The following is an 18116-nucleotide window of genomic DNA, read 5'->3' on the forward strand; positions in this document are numbered from 1 at the left end:
ACTTTAATATAATCATGTTAGTTTAAGTTTTCTGTTTGCAGACAGTTGTGGACAAATAGCTATGATATGTTTCTGATCAAACTTTTAGGAACTCGTCTAAAAAAAGGCAGTGGTTTGTGCTCCCCGTTCTTAAATATAAATCTTTTTAGAGATTCCACTATAAACCACATACGGATATATATAGACACATTTTAGAGTGTAGATTCACTTATTTTGTTTCGTATGTAGTCACCAGTGAAATCTCTAGAAAGACTTATATTTAGGAATTAAGGGAGTAGTAGATATATAAAAGGACAACTTTTGTTAAGCATTGGTCTAGTCTCGGAATAAGAAAATAAATCAATACTCCCTCCCCAAACTAATGTAATAAGAGCGTTTAGAATACTAAAGTAGTGATCTAAACGCTTTTATATTAGTTTACAGAGGAGTAGTTCATTTCACGCCATCAGGATTCTGTATTTTACCGATATAAAGATCTGCCTTCCGACCAAAAGTCGCAGAGCAACCACCAACCACTAAGACATTGACTCATCAAGCATTTCAAGTGGTCGCAGTACATTGCTTGGAGGGCTGTTTTAAGTTGGGGATTGCTGAATAAAACGTAAGTACAGGAAAGTAAAACTCCAACCATTTTAAACAAAACACAAACTCCAATCCTCCAGTATTACACAACCATGTGAACCAGGAGGTAATGCTGGCGGCGAGAGGGGTGAACAGTCTCACATGTACAGCCCCTCCGGTACACCTTCCTTCTTCTTGAACATTACCTTCTCTTTGGCCTTCTTGAAGTCAGCATGTGTCACCTATAAATAGAAAGGAGCAGGAAATGTAAAACATGTGAAATCAAAACTTAGGAAGGAGCAGGAAATGTAAAACATGTGAAATCAAAACTCCAGCCATGTTCTTTTCCTTTTGAGGGGCATCCAGTTATGTTTTTAAACATAAGACAATAGAAAGACAACCCTGGTCAAGTAAACTATCCAGGAAAGATCATCAGAATGTCTTGGATTACTATCGTTTCTTCATCCCATGTCACAATTCATAGTTAGCTTAGAAGGTTGTGCTATAAGAAAGGGCAAGGGATCTGATTCGCAGAGCAACTATGTCTTACCTTCATCCTGCGCTCTCTTAAGGCAAGCAATCCAGCTTCAGTACAAATGGCTTTGATATCAGCACCAGAAAACTCATCTTTGGTCATCACAAACTCTTCAAGGTTCACATCTTCTGCCAATGTCATCTTAGCAGTGTGTATCTGCACCAATAAAACATAAGGTAAGAATAAGAAAAGGTTCCAATTAAACACCTAGTAGAGCTAAATATTTAGAAGAAAAGCACCTGAAAGATACGCCGTCGTGTTTTAATATCTGGTAACGGAAATTCAATCTTTCTGTCTATTCGGCCTGGTCGAAGCAAGGCTGGGTCAAGGCTCTCAATGCGGTTTGTCGCTAGAATAACCTTTACATCTCCTCTTGAATCAAAACCATCGAGCTGATTTAACAACTCCAACATGGTTCTCTGAATCTCACGCTCCCCGCCTGAATGAGCATCATACCTATAACAAATAACAACTTGATTCAACTCATTTTTCACGGGAACTCCACCCCATCTTTTTTTGGGTACAAATAATAATCATCCTAGAGTAAACTTCCGAGACGTGGTGTATTTTACCTCTTTGTTCCAACTGCATCAATCTCATCAATGAAGACAATTGAAGGAGACAGATCATCAGCCACCCTAAACAGTTCTCTTACAAGCTTGGGGCCGTCACCAAGGTACTTCTGGATCAGCTCACTCCCAACAACACGCAAGAATGTTGCTGATGTAGAATTGGCAACAGCCTGCCGCAATTTTATACAATAAGATAAAGTTACACTCTATTACAAAAGATATACTCCCTCCGTTCCTAAATATTTGTCTTTTTAGAGGTTTCAAATGGACTACCACATACGGATGTATGTAGACATATTTTAGAGTGTAGATTCCCTCATTTTGCTCCGTATGTAGTCACTTGTTGAAATCTCTAAAAAGACAAATATTTAGGAACGGAGGGAGTATAATAACATGCTACAATTACATAAACATAAACTAACAACCTTTTAGCTGGTTCACTAATTTATTAGTGGAAAAAGATGCTTAAATAAAGCAAAATAAGGAATCCTTGCCCAGTGAAAAAGATGAAAAGACACAAACCTTTGCAAGTAGAGTTTTCCCTGTTCCAGGTTCCCCGTATAGTATGACTCCCTTCGGAGGCCTGATCCCAATGTCCTCATATAGCTCAGGATGTGTCAACGGAAGTTCCACTGCCTCTTTGATCTCTTGAATTTGGGCATCCAAACCACCTATGTCAGCATAAGACTCCAAAGGTGCCTTCTCAACTTTCATGACAGAAACCATAGGATCAACTTCATCTTGCAAAATTCCGACCACCGAGAGAACCTGACAGAAATGATATCAAGCTTGATTCTCAATAAAGTTCTAAATGAGTTTCAAACAGACCTATAATTGTTCTGTTCGCATAATAGCACATTGAGTTTTAAAATTGGAATGTAACTGAAGATCTAGAGATGCACCCATTGAAGAAAAAATCTAAACACCAGTATAAATATATCATTAACCACACAAAGAATATAAGAGCCGGAGACAAAAATGCAGATTACAGGAAAACGCATACTACAAAGAGAGATACTGCAAGAACATTAATGCATTAATGGTGATCATGGTGTTAGTTAAGAAAGCAATAACAGATTATGCTTTAACGTTTGAATATGGAGTTCTAGTGAACAGGTGTTTGCTTTTGCAACTGTCAATTGTCGACGATGGTTAGTGATAATATTCAGGCCAGAAAGTGGTCAACATCATATATAGGTAGAAAAGGATGGTACTTAACCAAATATATAAGTTTCTAAAAATTATCTCTAAAGAAATCAAGGAAATGACACTTAGCAATGAAACAAAGCAAATTTGCTGAGACAACATAAGCATCGTACTACAAATTACAGCGCAGTTTATGCATAGATATCTTCATATATAATCAATGTTCTGCACATATATAATCAACGTTCTGCACATACGGAACAAGCAATGGCCACATTCATCTCAATTCCCATGTTTTGCCCCATGGCTCCCATCCCACAAGTCTCAATGTCATCAAAATGCCCCAACTTCACCAAATGGATCAGTTCTAACTCACTCCGATGCTGTCAGCCTCCCTTCACAAATGTCATCGTTCCTACAGGATTTTTTGGGTTGTTTGATTGCATCATTGAAAAAAGAAGATTCTTTCAAAGAGGTTTGAGTGGATGCTAGAAATCCTATGGGGAGTAGTAGAAAGAAATCCTTAGGAAAAATTCCAATAGGATTCAATAATATGAATCGAACATCCCAAATAGGAAAAAATTCTAAGGATTCTAATCCTCCGAAATTCCTATGAAAATCCTTTCAATCAAAGGAGCCCTAATCTGAACTCGCCCTAGGTTTTCTCGCGGTCAAAAGTATTCAATTCTAATCCATGTTTGAGTCCATCTGATAAATGCAGATATTACAGAAAGATACCTTGTTATGCATCAGTATGGAGCATCCCGGCTCCAGCTGGTCCTTGTCGACGAACGACAGTACACTGACATAGTACTCAGGCCCAACGGACGACGAGACGATCGCGTGGCTCTCGTCTATGATCTCCTCGAGCGAGCCAACGCTCATAGGGGTGCCGCGGAGGTCGTCGACCTTAGATCGGTCCTCCTCCGTCTTGTCTTCGCTGGGGCGCAGCCGCTCCTGGCTCGCGACGAACTCCTCCTCCATGAGAAGGTAGTCCTTGACGCGGTCCAGCTTGAGAAGGCGGAGGCGGCACTTGGAGAGCGGCGCCACGGGGGGCAGCCGCGCCGCCGCCTCGGGGCCCCTCTGTTTCCGCTGCTTGCGCCCCACGCGCGACGGTGCGGCTGGGGGCTCGAACTTCTTGTCCTTCTTGTCGCCGGCGGCACCGTCGCCCGGCTTGCGGTCACCGGGGAGACCGCCCTGCTTGCCCATGCCGCCTGGAGAACCCTGCCCCATCGCCGCCGGCTGGTTGCTTCGATTCGAGGGTTAGGGTTTGGGTTGGGAGAGAGAGAGAGAGATCGGGCTTTCTTGTACTACGGTGCTTCGATAAGACCGATATATAGTTTTCTCGTTGTACTTAGAATCTTACTCTCTTTCTTTCCTCTCGACGCCTACGTACTTGGCTAGGAGTAGTACTTCTAAGAAGAAAAAAAGTGATATACCTCATGACATCCAGGCCGTCCTTTTTTTTGAAAAAATAACAGATCGTTATTCATTTTCAATAACAATTAATACATTGTTTATGAGGAGGGATACAATTTCACTCAAAGGCTCCTCAAACCAGTCAAATGTTGAAGAAAATTTAGCTAACTTAGCAAGTTCATGGACAACTTTATTTGCTTTCCTATTACTCGAATCTAGTAATAGGAAAATCACAAGCCCAAAAGTAACAATCGTCAAACACTGTCGCCGCTGTACTCGCCATCCGTCCTCCGTTGTTCATGGTTTCGATGACCTCCAGGTTATCTGGGTTAATAACAATACGGTTGCAACCCGCCCTTTGAGCAAACCATATCTGAGCGCCAAAGCTTCCGCCGTCAGAACATCGGTGCACCAATCAATTCTCCAATTCCCCCTGCAATGAATTTTCCTTTGTCGTCCCTCAAAACAGCGCCGGACGTGCCCCTAAGTAGGTCATGATCAAAAGAGGCATCCACATTAAGTTTTACAAACCCCCTTAGAGGTAGTATCCATCCACCTCTTTTCATAGTACTCCCTCCGTTTCTTTGTAGTCTGCATATAAGGTTTGGTCAAAGTCATGATTTATAAAGTTTGACTAACTTTATATTAAAAAATATCATCACTCAAAATATGAAATCAATATTATCAGATGCACCATGAAATGTATTTTCATACTATATAGTTTTAGTATTATAGATGTTCATATTTTTTGATATAAATTTAGTCAAACTTTGTGTAGTTTGACTTTGATCAAATTTTATACGCGAAGTAAAAAGAAACGGAGGGTGTAGCTTTCGGTGATATGGCCATAACATGGTTTAACGTAATAGTACGAATCCCCATAGAAATCTGGTTGACATCTTGGGTTTTCTCTTTATGAACTAATTTTCGCCTCTCCCACCACAAATATCAGGTTGTATTTGCAATCATTTTTCGAACATTCCTACTACCCAAGATAGTCAGCTCATTTTCAGGCATAGAGAGTAAAAACTCGAGGATCGCCTCACCAGCATAATCAACTTCGCAAGCTCTTTTAATGACCTGATCCGGTCTCAGCACTCTCCACGCCTCCTTTGCTTTCTGACATTGGAATCACATATGCTTTGTATCCTCTTGTCCCAAGGGACAAGAGGGACAATTGGGGGGAGCTTTTATGTGCCTATTCACCAAGTAATTCTACACGGATAACTTCCAAATCTCACTCTAAATAGGATTAATGGTTAAATGTCCTATATCATCAGTTCTTCTAATTTTTCTCCTGTGTTGATGTTTCCATTCCACAACATAGGCTAATCGAACTAAAAACACTCCATTTTTTGCATAGCTCCAAGCAACAAAATCTGACATATCATGTTGGGGAAGCGGAATTACAAGGACCTGTTGTGCGTCAACTGGCCACAACGTTTGGTCTAGATTTTCGTCCCAGTTATTAGTAACAGGGTCAATCAAATCAGATACCTTGGAGATCAAATTACTCCCTCTAGATGTGATTACTTTTCTGTTTGCACAATTCGGGATCCAAGCATCTTCCCAAATATCAATATTGTGACCGTTTCCAACATGCCATATATAACCATGATTTAGGCAATTAACCCGCGCCATTATACTTTGCCAAGTAAAAGAGGATCCCTTCTTTAACTTCATGTTCAACAAATCACCATCGGGGAAATACTTAGCTCTCAACATGGTAGCACATAAGGACTCTGGATTCTCAAAAATACGCCAAGCTTGTTTTGCCAACATTGTCGGTTGAAACAATGAATATCCCAGAATCCCATCCCTCCTTGATTTTTGGGTACACACATTTTCCACCAAGCCATCCAATGCATCTGCTTCTGGTTGTCCTCGTCTCCCCACCAAAAATGTGACATCGCATCAGTGATTCCCTTGCAAGTTTTTTTAGGAATTTTAAAGATGGACATCGCATAGGTGGGGATCGCTTGTATAATAGATTTCAGGAGGATCTCCTTCCCTCCCGTGGATAGAAGTTTTTCTTTCCGTCCACTTATCTTCATGATGATATGGTGAATCAAGTAACAGAAACAGTCATACTTGTCCATACCCACATTAGCCGGTAGGCCCAAATATTTATCATTCAGAGCTTCAATCATAATATTGAGAGTGATACAACAAATTTGCTCCCTGATATCCACTCTCGTGTTGGGGCTGAAAAATATGCTTGATTTCTCAACACTCACCATTTTCCCAGAGTCGGTACAATACGAATCCAGAAGGGCTTTCAAAGCCTCGGCATTGTGTATATTAGCTTTCATCAGGATCAATGAGTCATCCGCAAACAGAAGATTTGTAATAGAAGGAGCCTCCCTACATACCTTCACACCTTAAATTTTCCTAGTCTCCTCCGCATGTGACATGAGAGCAATCAGGCCCTCACTACATAACAAAAATAAATAAGGAGATAAAGGGTCTCCTTGACGTAATCCTCTGGAGGGCTTAAGCTCGTAGTTTCTTCCGTATTGAACCTAACCCGATATTCTACAGTGGAAACACATTGCATAATAAAATTGAACCAACTCTCATGCAAGCCCAACTTCAACATAATCTCTTTCAGGAAAACCCACTCAACCCGGCCATACGCTTTATGCACGTCAAGTTTGATAGCACACAGACCTTCCTTTCCTTCCCTCTTATTTTTTATTTTGTGAAAACATTCATAGGCCACTAAAATATTATCAATAATCATTCTTCCAGGCACAAAAGCACTCTGAGTCGGGCTAATAATATCTGGGAGAAACACCTTCAATCGAGCAGCCACCATTTTTGATATAATCCTGTAAACAACATTACAAAGGCTAATTGGTCTGAACTGGGTTACCTTTTCTGATGAATTAACCTTTGGGATCATTACTATCGCAGTATCATTCCATCCATCTGGAATAGTACAAGTATTCACCGCTTGCAAAACTTCTTGAACAAGATCGTCTCCAAGCATAGGCCAAAATCTTTTATAAAAAATAGCATGGAGTGTTGGGGAACGCGGTATTTCAAAAAAATTCCTACGATCACGCAAGATCTATCTAGGAGATGCATAGCAATGAGACGGGAGAGTGTGTCCACGTACCCTCGTAGACCGAAAGCGGAAGCGTTTAGTAACGCGGTTGATGTAGTCGAACGTCTTCACGATCCAACTGATCCAAGTACCGAACATACGGCACCTTCGTGTTCAGCACACGTTCAGCACGATGACGTCCCTCGAGCTCTTGATCCAGTAGAGGGTCGAGGGAGAGTTCCGTCAGCACGACGGCATGGCAACGGTGATGATGAAGTTACCGGCTCAGGGCTTCGCCTAAGCACTACGACGATATGGCTGAGGTGTTAAACTGTGGAGGGGGCAACGCACACGGCTAAGAAATTGTTTGTTGTGCTTTGGGGTGCCCCCCACCCCCGTATATAAGGGAGGTGGGGAGGAGGTGGCCGGCCTAGGGGGCGGGCCAAAAGGGGGGAGTCCAACTAGGACTCCCAATCCTAGTTGGACTCCCTTTCCTTTTTCCGGAGGGGGGAAAGAGGGAAGGGAGAGGAAGAGGAGAAGGAAAGGGGGGCGCCCCCCTCCCTAGTCCAATTTGGACTCCCTATAGGGAGGGGGCGCGACCACCCCTTGTGGGCTGCCTTCCCTCTCCCCTATGGCCCACGAAGGCCCAACATTCCCCGGGGGGTTCCGGTAACCCCTCGGTACTTCGGAAAAATACCCGAATCATTCCGATGTACGAATACAACCTTCCAATATATGAATCTTTACCTCTCGACCATTTCGAGACTCCTCGTCATGTCCGTGATCTCATCCGGGACTCCGAACAAACTTCGGTCATAAAATCACATAACTCATAATACAAATCGCCATCGAACGTTAAGCGTGCGGACCCTACGGGTTCAAGAACTATGTAGACATGACCGAGACATATCTCCGGTAAATAACCAATAGCGGAACATGTATGCTCATATTGGCTCCTACATATTCTACGAAGATCTTTATTGGTCAAACTGCATAACAACATACGTTATTTCCTTTGTCATCGGTATGTTACTTGCCCGAGATTCGATCGTCGGTATCATCATACCTAGTTCAATCTCGTTACCGGCAAGTCTCTTTACTCGTTCCGTAATACATCATCCCGCAACTAACTCATTAGTTACATTGCTTGCAAGGCTTATAGTGATGTGCATTACCGAGAGGGCCCAGAGATACCTCTCTGATACACGGAGTGACAAATCCTAATCGTGATCTATGCCAACTCAACAAGCACCTTCGGAGACACCTGTAGAGCATCTTTATAATCACCCACACTACAAAAAAAAGACACATCCGTGATATTTTGGGCCGAACGAATTTTTTTTCTGTCATACATATGACACTTTTATGACGATAATTGTGACAAAACCCGGTATCATCATAGATGTGGTGGGCTCCTACTTCTATGACAAAAAATGGGCTTTTCGTCCTGGGCGGGCCGAAGACGTAGCTGCATGACATTCTTTGGGCCGTCCATGACGGAAAAAACCATGATAGAAGCGAGGGGGAGGAAAATTTCGGGGAGTTCCCGGTTACGGTGGGAGGTCGGGGGCCGAGCGATGCGCGTTTCTCTCGTACACGTACGCGCGTGTGTGCGAGGCGTTGGCTCTAACTGAACCCGAGCGAGGCGTTGGGCTCTAACTGAACCCGAGCGATTGCACTGCAGGCTACGCGTTACTGAACCCGAGCGATCGATTGATAGCTGTTAACTGAACCCGATCGAGCGATTCCTTCGCTACTGCTACTAACTGAAGCCGATCGATTGGATGAACAGTGAGCGTTGCGGGGGGGGGGGTGGATGAACAGTGAGCGGTGGCGTTGCCTCTGGATGAACAGGACCCCGTGTGTGGAGGGCTGGATGAATAGTAGACGGTGGAGGGGTGCCCGTGGAGGGGTGGTTGAATAGGACCCCGTGGTGTGGAGGGCTGGATGAACAGTAGACGGTGGAGGGGTGCCCGTGGAGGGGTGGTTGAACAGTAGCCGGTGGAGTAGCGCGCGGTGGAGGCTGGATTAACAGGAGCCCGTGGAGGCTGGAGGTGGTCGACGGTAGCCCGTGGAGGCTGGAGGAGGTCGACGGTGGAGATGAACAGTATCCCGTGGAGTCCCGTTTTGCGGTACGCCACACCCCTCCCGATGAACAGGACCCCCGTTTCGATCATAGGAGGTCCGTTTCGTCCGTTTTGCAGTACGCCACACCCCTCCCGATCAACAGGACCCCCGTTTCGACCGTAGGAGGTCCGTTTCGTCCGTTTTGCGGTACGCCACACCCCTCCCGATCAACAGGACCCCCGTTTCGACCGTAGGAGGTCCGTTTCGTCCGTTTTGCGGTACGCCACACCCCTCCCGATCAACAGGACCCCCGTTTCGACCGTAGGAGGTCCGTTTCCTCCGTTTTGCGGTACGCCACACCCCTCCCGATCAACAGGACCCCGTTCCGAACGTAGGAGGTTCGTTTCCTCCATTTTGCGGTACTCCAGGCCTCGTTTCCATCGCCTGTTCCGTCCAAGCCCTCCCGATGAACACGACCACGCATTCCGTTCCGACCCAGCCGGTTGGCTCCCACGCGTTCCGTTGCCTCCCGATGAGCACGACGCATTCCGTTGCCTCCCCATGAACACGACGCATTCCATTGCCTCCCCATGAACACGACGCACTCCGTTGCCTCCCCATGAACACGACGACGACGCTGTTTCTCCGTTCCGACCCAGCCATGTACACAAGCACTGGCCGTACGTATGCGCGAGTAGGCGTTCGAGACCCCGCCCGTATGTACACATCGTGGTCGTATTTTCTTTCTTGCACCCTGGCCGCTGTACGTACGTGTACATGCTACGTGCGCGCCTCTACTACGACACATGCATGCCTCTACTACGACACGTGCGCGCCTCTACATCGACCAGTATGTACGTACACGTTCGCGACCAGAATGACAACGCTACGTACGCTTCGACCAGGTGGGTCCCGACTGTCAGGCACTTCCTTGCGTGCGAAGATGTAGCTGGTGGGTCCCAGCAGTCAGGGGGGTGAATCGTTTTTTTTTGCCCGGACGCACTTCCTTGCGTGCGAAGATGTAGCCGGTGGGTCCCAGCAGTCAGGGGGGCGAATCATTTTTTTTGCCCGGATGCACTTCCTTGCGTGCGAAGGTGTAGCTGGTGGGTCCCAGCAGTCAGGGGCGAATCTTTTTTTGCCCGGACGCACTTCCTTGCGTGCGAAGATGAAGCTGGTGGGTCCCAGCAGTCAGGGGGAAACGTTTTTTCCGCGAAATACAGTGGCCCGTCCGGTGGGTCCAGCTGTCAGGTGGAGGAATCATTATTTTCCGCGTAATAAGGAGGCACTTCCTTGCTGCGGCCGTGGACCCAGCTGTCAGCCTCTCCATGTACAGTCCACGTCCGATGGAAGTCGTTCCTTGACCACGTTGACCAGGCCGCGCCGAGAGCACCACGGCGGTGGACGACGGCGAGGCCTAGGAAGGGGACGACGCGGAGCCGGGGAAGACGCGTCAGTGGAAGCCCGTGCGGAGAGGAGTATGAGGGTTCACTGGTTCGGCTGCGGTGTGAGGCTGCCGTCGCCGCAGGGCCTGGCCAGCGGTAGGAATAGTAGGGGGCGGTGAGGCCTCCGCGGCAGCACAGCCGGCCACGGGAGGCAGGAGCATGTGGCACGACCGACGCTGCTTTGGGCGGCTGGAGCAAGAAGACCAGAGGTTGAAGAAGCACTACGGCCGTTGGATGGACATCGTACGGTCATTGGAGCTAGAATCATTCATATTGACTAAGTTGACAAAGCCCTCCGTCCCCGTCAACTTAGTTGGCCCACAAGTCATCCTCCCACTATGGTGGGTCCCAGCTAGCAGGGGGTATTCATTTTTTTGTGCATAATAAGGAGGCACTTCCTTGCGTGCGAAGATATAGCTGGTGGGTCCGACATGTCAGCGAGGGGAACGTTTTTTTCGCGAAATACAGAGGCCCTTCCGGTGGGTCCCAGCTGTCAGGTGGAGGAATCATTATTTTGCGCGTACAGTCCACGGCCGATGGATGTCGTTCGTTGACCACGTTGACCAGGCCGCGCCGACAGCACCATGGCGGTGGACGACGGCGAGGCCTAGGAAGGGAATGACACGAAGCCGGGGAAGACTCGGCAATGGTTGCCCACGCGGTGGGGAGTACGAGGGTTTACTGGTCCGGCTGCCGTCGCCGGAAAATAACAGGAGGTGTGGGTGAGTAGAGGAATGGCCTGGCCAGCAATGAAGTAGGGTGGGGCGGTGCGGCCTGTGCGGCAGCACAGCCGGCCACGGGAGGCGGGAGCAGGCAGTGCCACCAGAGCTAGTTTGGGCGGCTGGAGCAAGAAGATCAGATATTGAAGAAGCAGCACGGCCGTTGGATTAACATCCAACGGTCACTGCTGCTAGAATCGTTTGTGGACTAAGTTGACAAAGCCAAAGTACACGTCAACCTAGTAGACCCACAAGTCAGCCTCCAAATCTGTCCCAAACAGCATACAGCCCGAAATTTCTTGCCAGATTCAAATTAATTTTAAATCTAGATATACCTTAATTTAAATTCAATGAAATTTTACCCGCACAAAAACAATGAAATTTAAAATATCAAAATCCGAAAGAAAACAGTATTTTGGAACTAATTGCCTGTATGCTCTATTTTTCATTTTACAGCCCATTTATTATTACTTATAGCCCATTTCTTATTACTTATAGCCCATTTTCTGGGCAAAATGCGTCCCTCCTCGTCTTGAAAGATTTCTGGCCCAGCAGGGCGTAGAAAAGCAAGTAGGCCTACGTTGGTTATTCTGCAAAAAAAAAAAAGCTGGCTAGCCATTTTCAGAAAGGAAAAAAACAAACTGGGATGGTCATGTGCTAAACATATGAAATAAAAGCCTGGGCTAGACGGGCCACGGGTCTCGCACAACCCAGTTGATACCCTTCTCCGTCCCGAAAAAACAAAATTAATGCGCGTGCTGCTGGGTCCCTATTGTCATCCTCACCATGTACAGTCATCTCCTTCTTCCTCTCGGTTGTTTTCCATGTTGACAACACCGGAGGGCGGCGCCGCGGCGAGCGAACCAAGGCGGAGGACGATGGTGAGGCCTCGGACGGGAACGAACATCAGCCGGGGAAGATCACAGCCAGCCGTGGGAGGCGGGAGCAGGCGGTCCCGCCGGCGCTGGTTTGGCTTTGGCGGCTCGAGAAGAGACTGAAGAAACGCGACAGACGTTGAATGTCAATCCAACGGTCAAGGTTGGCACAATCGTTTGTTGACTAAGCGGACACCAAGTAGCATACTTTTTTATATATAGGAAGAAAACTGCGAGGAAAATGCGTTCGTCTGCCGTCCTCCTCACAGGGAACGTTTGCCACATAAGTGACTAGCACCCTTGGTTTTCAACCGAGAGGTCTTGGGTTCGAGTCCCAGGAACTCTCAATTTTGTCCTCCTTCCCTCCTCGCAAAAAAAGGGAAAGAAAATCAAAGACTTGGGAAGGCGTACAGAACAAGCTAGTGTACCAGTAAAGAGACGTTGCCGAGTGGGTCTCATCACACCCCCGCCGGCACGCGCACCGCAGCCGATTGCTCATCTCAACCCGCTGCCGTTGGTGTGGTGCCACTGCTGCAAATCACGCAGAGTCATCCGTCGCGTCTCAACCGCAATCCGCAACCCTGGCCGAGTCTTCTACAAATGCCCAAATCATGGGCTAATAATATGTTTAAGTGTTGTTTTGCTGCTTTCAGTTGCTGATTTTTTTAATAGTTTGGTGGATGATCTTCCAATTTGATTCGTGCAGAAAAGGGAAGATTCGTGTGATTTGTGTTTCTGGGAAGTTGCTGATGTGGGGGAATGCAACTACGCCGATTATTTGGTTAGCCGAGGAATCCCAATACCAGCAGGTTGGGGTGTTGGACAAGTAACTGAAGGAATGGCAGAAGAGGAAGATGCAGAGCAGAAGGTTAAAGATGCAGTTCCTCTGATCATGGCCAAGCAACAGCTGCTGAACGGCCTTGACAGCAATGAGGAGATGAAAGAGCTTGTGAAGATGATGGGCAAAATCGATGTGCTCTGTAGGATGATTGTCTCTTTATTTGCAGTGTATGTAGCACTCGTGATGTATTCAGTGGCTACGACATGAGCACTTTGCTGAAACTAGTAATGAATGAAACCTGTGTAGCAGGCTGGGCGTAGTGTTGTGAACATCTAATGATTTCTATTAACAGAAATCAGGGGGTATCCCCTTTTGGTCATATAAATAAATAAATAGCAGAGGCCATGTCGGGTCAGCTTTGTTCTCATTCGAAGACGTCGAGCAAATTGCAGTCCAACAGCAAACTATGTCATCAAATTCAAGTTTCACAGCCAAATATGAGTACAACTAAACAACAATGTGATCATGTTTTAGTTGTCATACAATCACCAAACACAAATCAGCATACATAACAAGTGATGTTCTCACAGCAAAATACTAAACAACATGTTCATCAGGTTTCAGTTGTCATAGCAAACACAATTTCACATAGTAGATAAAAAACGTCTTCTGACAGGCAAATACGACAAAAGCAATGTAATCATCATCCGCAGCAGCAGCGTCAACATCTTCGCCATGTGTATCAGTCTGAATCGTAATTCCCCACGGTGTCATCTTCTTCTTCGTCCTCAACGTCCTCGAACGTTGGCTTCTTCTTGATCAACTCTTGTATGTCCACAGCACGACATGCAATCTTTTCGCCGGCGTCATTGACGTGATGGTTCTCAAAGATATTAGGAACATCTGTGTTATCTTGTACATCAGGAGCAGTGTAAGCATCATCTTGTTGTGCAACTTCATTAAACGAATTCCTCTGCTCAAAGCTTTGCAATACTCTCCAGTCATTGCTACGTGCAAATGTGTCTTCCAAGAAAAATATCTGTGTTGCTTGATTTGCCAAAATAAAAGGCTCGTTGGTCTGGTACGCCGCCTTGACATTGATGGATTTGAAATAATCATCAGCTCTGGGTTTTGCGATCCTGGAAAACAGGTTATACCAACGACAGCACAACAGAACCACACACCGATGATCCTCGAAACTGGAGATATACTGCAACTGAACAATGCCTGTTATGTTAGCATACATTTCAGTCGTCTCTTTGTCATACGTATCCGTGCTCATGATGGCACTGTTTTGTGTCTTCCTGCCTTCGTCTCGTGCAAGGGTGTTGTAGCGCACATCTACAACAACGCAAGATTCATAATGTCTTACCCGAGTATCAGGACCCATTGCTAGTGAGTAAAGGGCATCATCAACTGCCTGCCCATCCTCCCGCATCTTCTTAACCTATGGTTAGAAAATAGACAAGCTGATCATCTTATGTACTCAATATATTAAAAACACTGACAGTGCACTTCAAAAGCTTACATGGTTCTTGAACCATTTCGCAAATCCTGCCATAACCAGTTTGTCAATGTTTCTTGGATTTTGCGGCAGTAACTCCTCTTTGTAGATGTTGCACAACATAGTGATCGCATCAAACATCTAAATATATAAGAATGTGCTGCAAGTTTAGTAGATTATGATGTATAAGCTGCAGTACTGCACTTACTTGATATAAGGTAGTTTCTCAGGACAGTTATTCAACACATACCAAACCATTTTGTCCAAATCTTTAGGTTTGTCCTCTTGTCGACTCTTCCCTGTAACTCGAACAGAATAATCGAAAACATTGAGCCCGGGATTGTCTTCACCCACCTCTTTGCTAAGCTGATCAGCTGTTTCAATGTATTTTGAGCAGAATGTCAACGCTTCTGTAGCAATGTAGGCCTCTGCAATGGAACCCTCGGGTCTAGCTCTGTTCCTAACATAGCCCTTGAAAGTGCCTAGCCGCCTTTCAATAGGGTACATCCAGCCATACTGTACTGGACCTCTAAGTAGTGCCTCATCAGGTAGATGAACAGCCAAATGCACCATCACATCAAAGAAGGCTGGAGGATATATCTTCTCAAGGTCGCATAGGATAGTTGGTATCTTGTCTCTAAGACGCTCCAAAGCATCTATCCTGATATTCCTACTACAGAGTTCCCTGAAGAATTGTCCCAACTCTGCAACTGCTCTGTATAAGTCAGGGCGGCCCAATCCTCTAAGGATAACAGGTAAAACCCTTTGAAGTAGGACGTGGCAGTCATGAGTTTTCAACCCTTGTACCTGGTTTCCATCTGCACTGACTCTCCTTTCAGGGTTGGAAGCAAATCCATGTGGGAATCTCACACGTGACAGGACCTCGCAGAATTCTTTTCTTTTTACCTTGTCCAAGACGTACACAGCTGGTGCCATATCCCGTGGTTTACCTTCATCTTGCACCTGCAAATCCTTTCTGATACCCAGGTGTGTCAAATCAATCCTAGATTTTAAGGTATCTTTCGTCTTGCCTTCAATATTAAGAAGTGTGCCGATAATGCTGTCACATATATTTTTCTCGATGTGCATCACATCAAGATTATGCCGCAGATCCAAATCTTTCCAATACTCCAAGTCCCACAAAGTGGACCTGCGGGTAAACAATAATCTCTCTTCTACCCTGCCACGCTTCCTTTTCCCGCTACCATTACCAGGATGGTTTCCTGGTGTAATATGCCTGACCTTCTCTAATTCCACTTGCAACTCATCGGCGGTGAGCCTCTTTGGCGCATCACGGTTTTCATGCTTTGCATTGAACACATGTCTTCGGTATTTTCTAGGATGCGGCTTGTCCTCGGCAAGGAAACGGCGGTGTCCGATGTAACAGATCTTGCTAAGTATTGCGTATGACAACAGATTCCTGTCACAGCGAACACATGCATTGTAACCATGTGTCGTTCGCCCTGACATAGTGCCCAAAGCCGGATAATCATGGATGCACCAAATTATAACAGCACGCAGAAAGAAATCAGCTAGTGGGCTGCTATATAGGTCTCGAGTGAGAACACCCTTCCATAGCTGTTGAAGTTCCTCCACAAGAGGCTCCATGAACAAATCAAAATCCTTTCCGGGACTTTTTGGACCTGGGATGAGCAAGGCCATCATGTAGTTTGATTCTTTGGTGCAGACATTTGGAGGCATATTGTAAGGGATAACAAGACAAGCACTGGCCACATGCTATATGTGGCGCTCTGGTGGCCAAATGGGTTAAATCCATCTGAAGCTAAGCCAAGTCTAATGTTTCTCGAGTCAGCAGCAAACTCTTCGTGTTTATCATTGAAGCTTTTCCACTCACTACCATGAGATGGATGGCTCATTACATTCTGATCTCTGTACTCCTGGTTCCTAGAATGCCACAGTACATCCTCTCTTGTTTTAGCATCATGAAACAACCTCTGCAATCTTGGTGTAATTGGAAAATGTCTCAGAACATTATGAGGAATCCTCTTCACAGCATCGCCATCTTTCCATCTTAATGATTTGCATTTCGGGCATTCACTTAAGTTGGCATAATCCTTCCGGAACAGAACACAATTATTCTTACAAACATGGATCATATCATATCCAATTCCACCTGCATGAAGGAAATTCTTCATTTTACTGTAGGTGTGTGGCAGCTCAGGCGCATCTGGGAAAGATTTGCGGAAAGCAGCCAACATCGCATCGAATGATTTGTTGGTCATCTGCTCAGATGTCTTCACCTGAAGAAAGGTGACCATAGCTGAGAATACTGATAGCTTATTTCCTGGGGTGACAGCAACGTTGCATTGTTCCAACATGCGGGCCCACCGTTTTTCTTCTGCAGGTGAAAGTTCACGGAATGCACGAGCATTTCGTAGCATTGTTTCAATGTTGGTCAAACTCACTGGCTCTGCCACCACCACCTCCTCCTCCTCTTCCACCTGAGCATCAGGCAGATCAAGATGGTGATCTGTTGCTTCGACATAGTCAATAACATTGACGTTCACAACTTCACCATGATGAACCCACCTAGTATATGTGACCGACATCCCATACAAGTGTAGATGATTTTGCATAGTTGACTGGGGTCTTGTAACTGAATTCATACAACTGCTACACGGGCAGAGCACATCTGATTTCGGACCACCGTACTCAGCTCTAATAAAGTTCATGAAGTTTTCAACCCCCTCGACATATGCAGCGGAGAATCTTCGAGCAGAAGTTATCCAAGTCCTGTCCATCTGTTAGACATACAAATTAGTTCTTCTACTAGATATTACAGGAAAAACATATATGCTTTTTTATGATGTCCAGAAAAAAAATACCTAAGTTGATGTCTAAAGCTATGGCAAGATATTTGGACGAGCAGATCTAAGTAACGAAATATATGTAAAGCTAATTCAGCAAACAGATTTGAGTGCCAAATTATGGCAGGCTGTTTCAGCAGTCAATGAGGCCGAGCACACAGCCATCAAACTATCGAAGGCCATTGCAGCAACAAAGATCGAGTATAAAACGGTGTAGAGCTATTTCACCTAACAGATTGGCTACTAGACCATGGCAATCTACGTCTCAATAAATATATGGCAGGATATTTTAGCAACTAATTGGCCTTGGCATGCCATCTCAGCTAAGCAGATTGAGTGCAGAACATGGCAAGGAAGCTTCTTAAGCAGAGCATATTGACAGTAAACTAGTTCGGCAAACAGTGAGATTAACAGCGTCTATCAGCTAACATTCAGCGCTACACCGACATGAGCGGGGCCTCAGTCTAGAATGCGCGTACCGTGGGAGAAGCTGACCGCCGTGCGTCTCCACACGAACGTCGCCAGCGGTGGCGGCGCTGACCGCCATGCGCCTCCACAAGAACGTAGCCAGAGGTGGCGGCGTGACTAGAGGACGGCAGTCTACGAGAGCGTACTGTG

The 18116-nt window shown here is 45.9% G+C and overlaps 1 protein-coding gene across 1 annotated transcript; it reads right to left on the bottom strand.

The window, feature by feature from the left end:
- Nucleotides 1–451: 451 nt before the first annotated feature.
- On the bottom strand, nt 452–4206 carry LOC109740969 (26S proteasome regulatory subunit 4 homolog). The gene is made up of 6 exons (XM_020300037.4): nt 3553–4206; nt 2191–2436; nt 1669–1838; nt 1336–1552; nt 1112–1252; nt 452–803 (listed from the first exon to the last, which is right to left on the bottom strand). Exons 1-6 carry the CDS (start codon nt 4045–4047, stop codon nt 720–722), a joined length of 1353 nt encoding a protein of 450 aa, XP_020155626.1. The 5' UTR covers nt 4048–4206; the 3' UTR covers nt 452–719.
- Between the last annotated feature and the right edge of the window lie 13910 nt (nt 4207–18116).

Source organism: Aegilops tauschii, chromosome 4, assembly GCF_002575655.3.
Source record: "Aegilops tauschii subsp. strangulata cultivar AL8/78 chromosome 4, Aet v6.0, whole genome shotgun sequence".
Lineage (NCBI taxonomy): Eukaryota > Viridiplantae > Streptophyta > Magnoliopsida > Poales > Poaceae > Aegilops > Aegilops tauschii.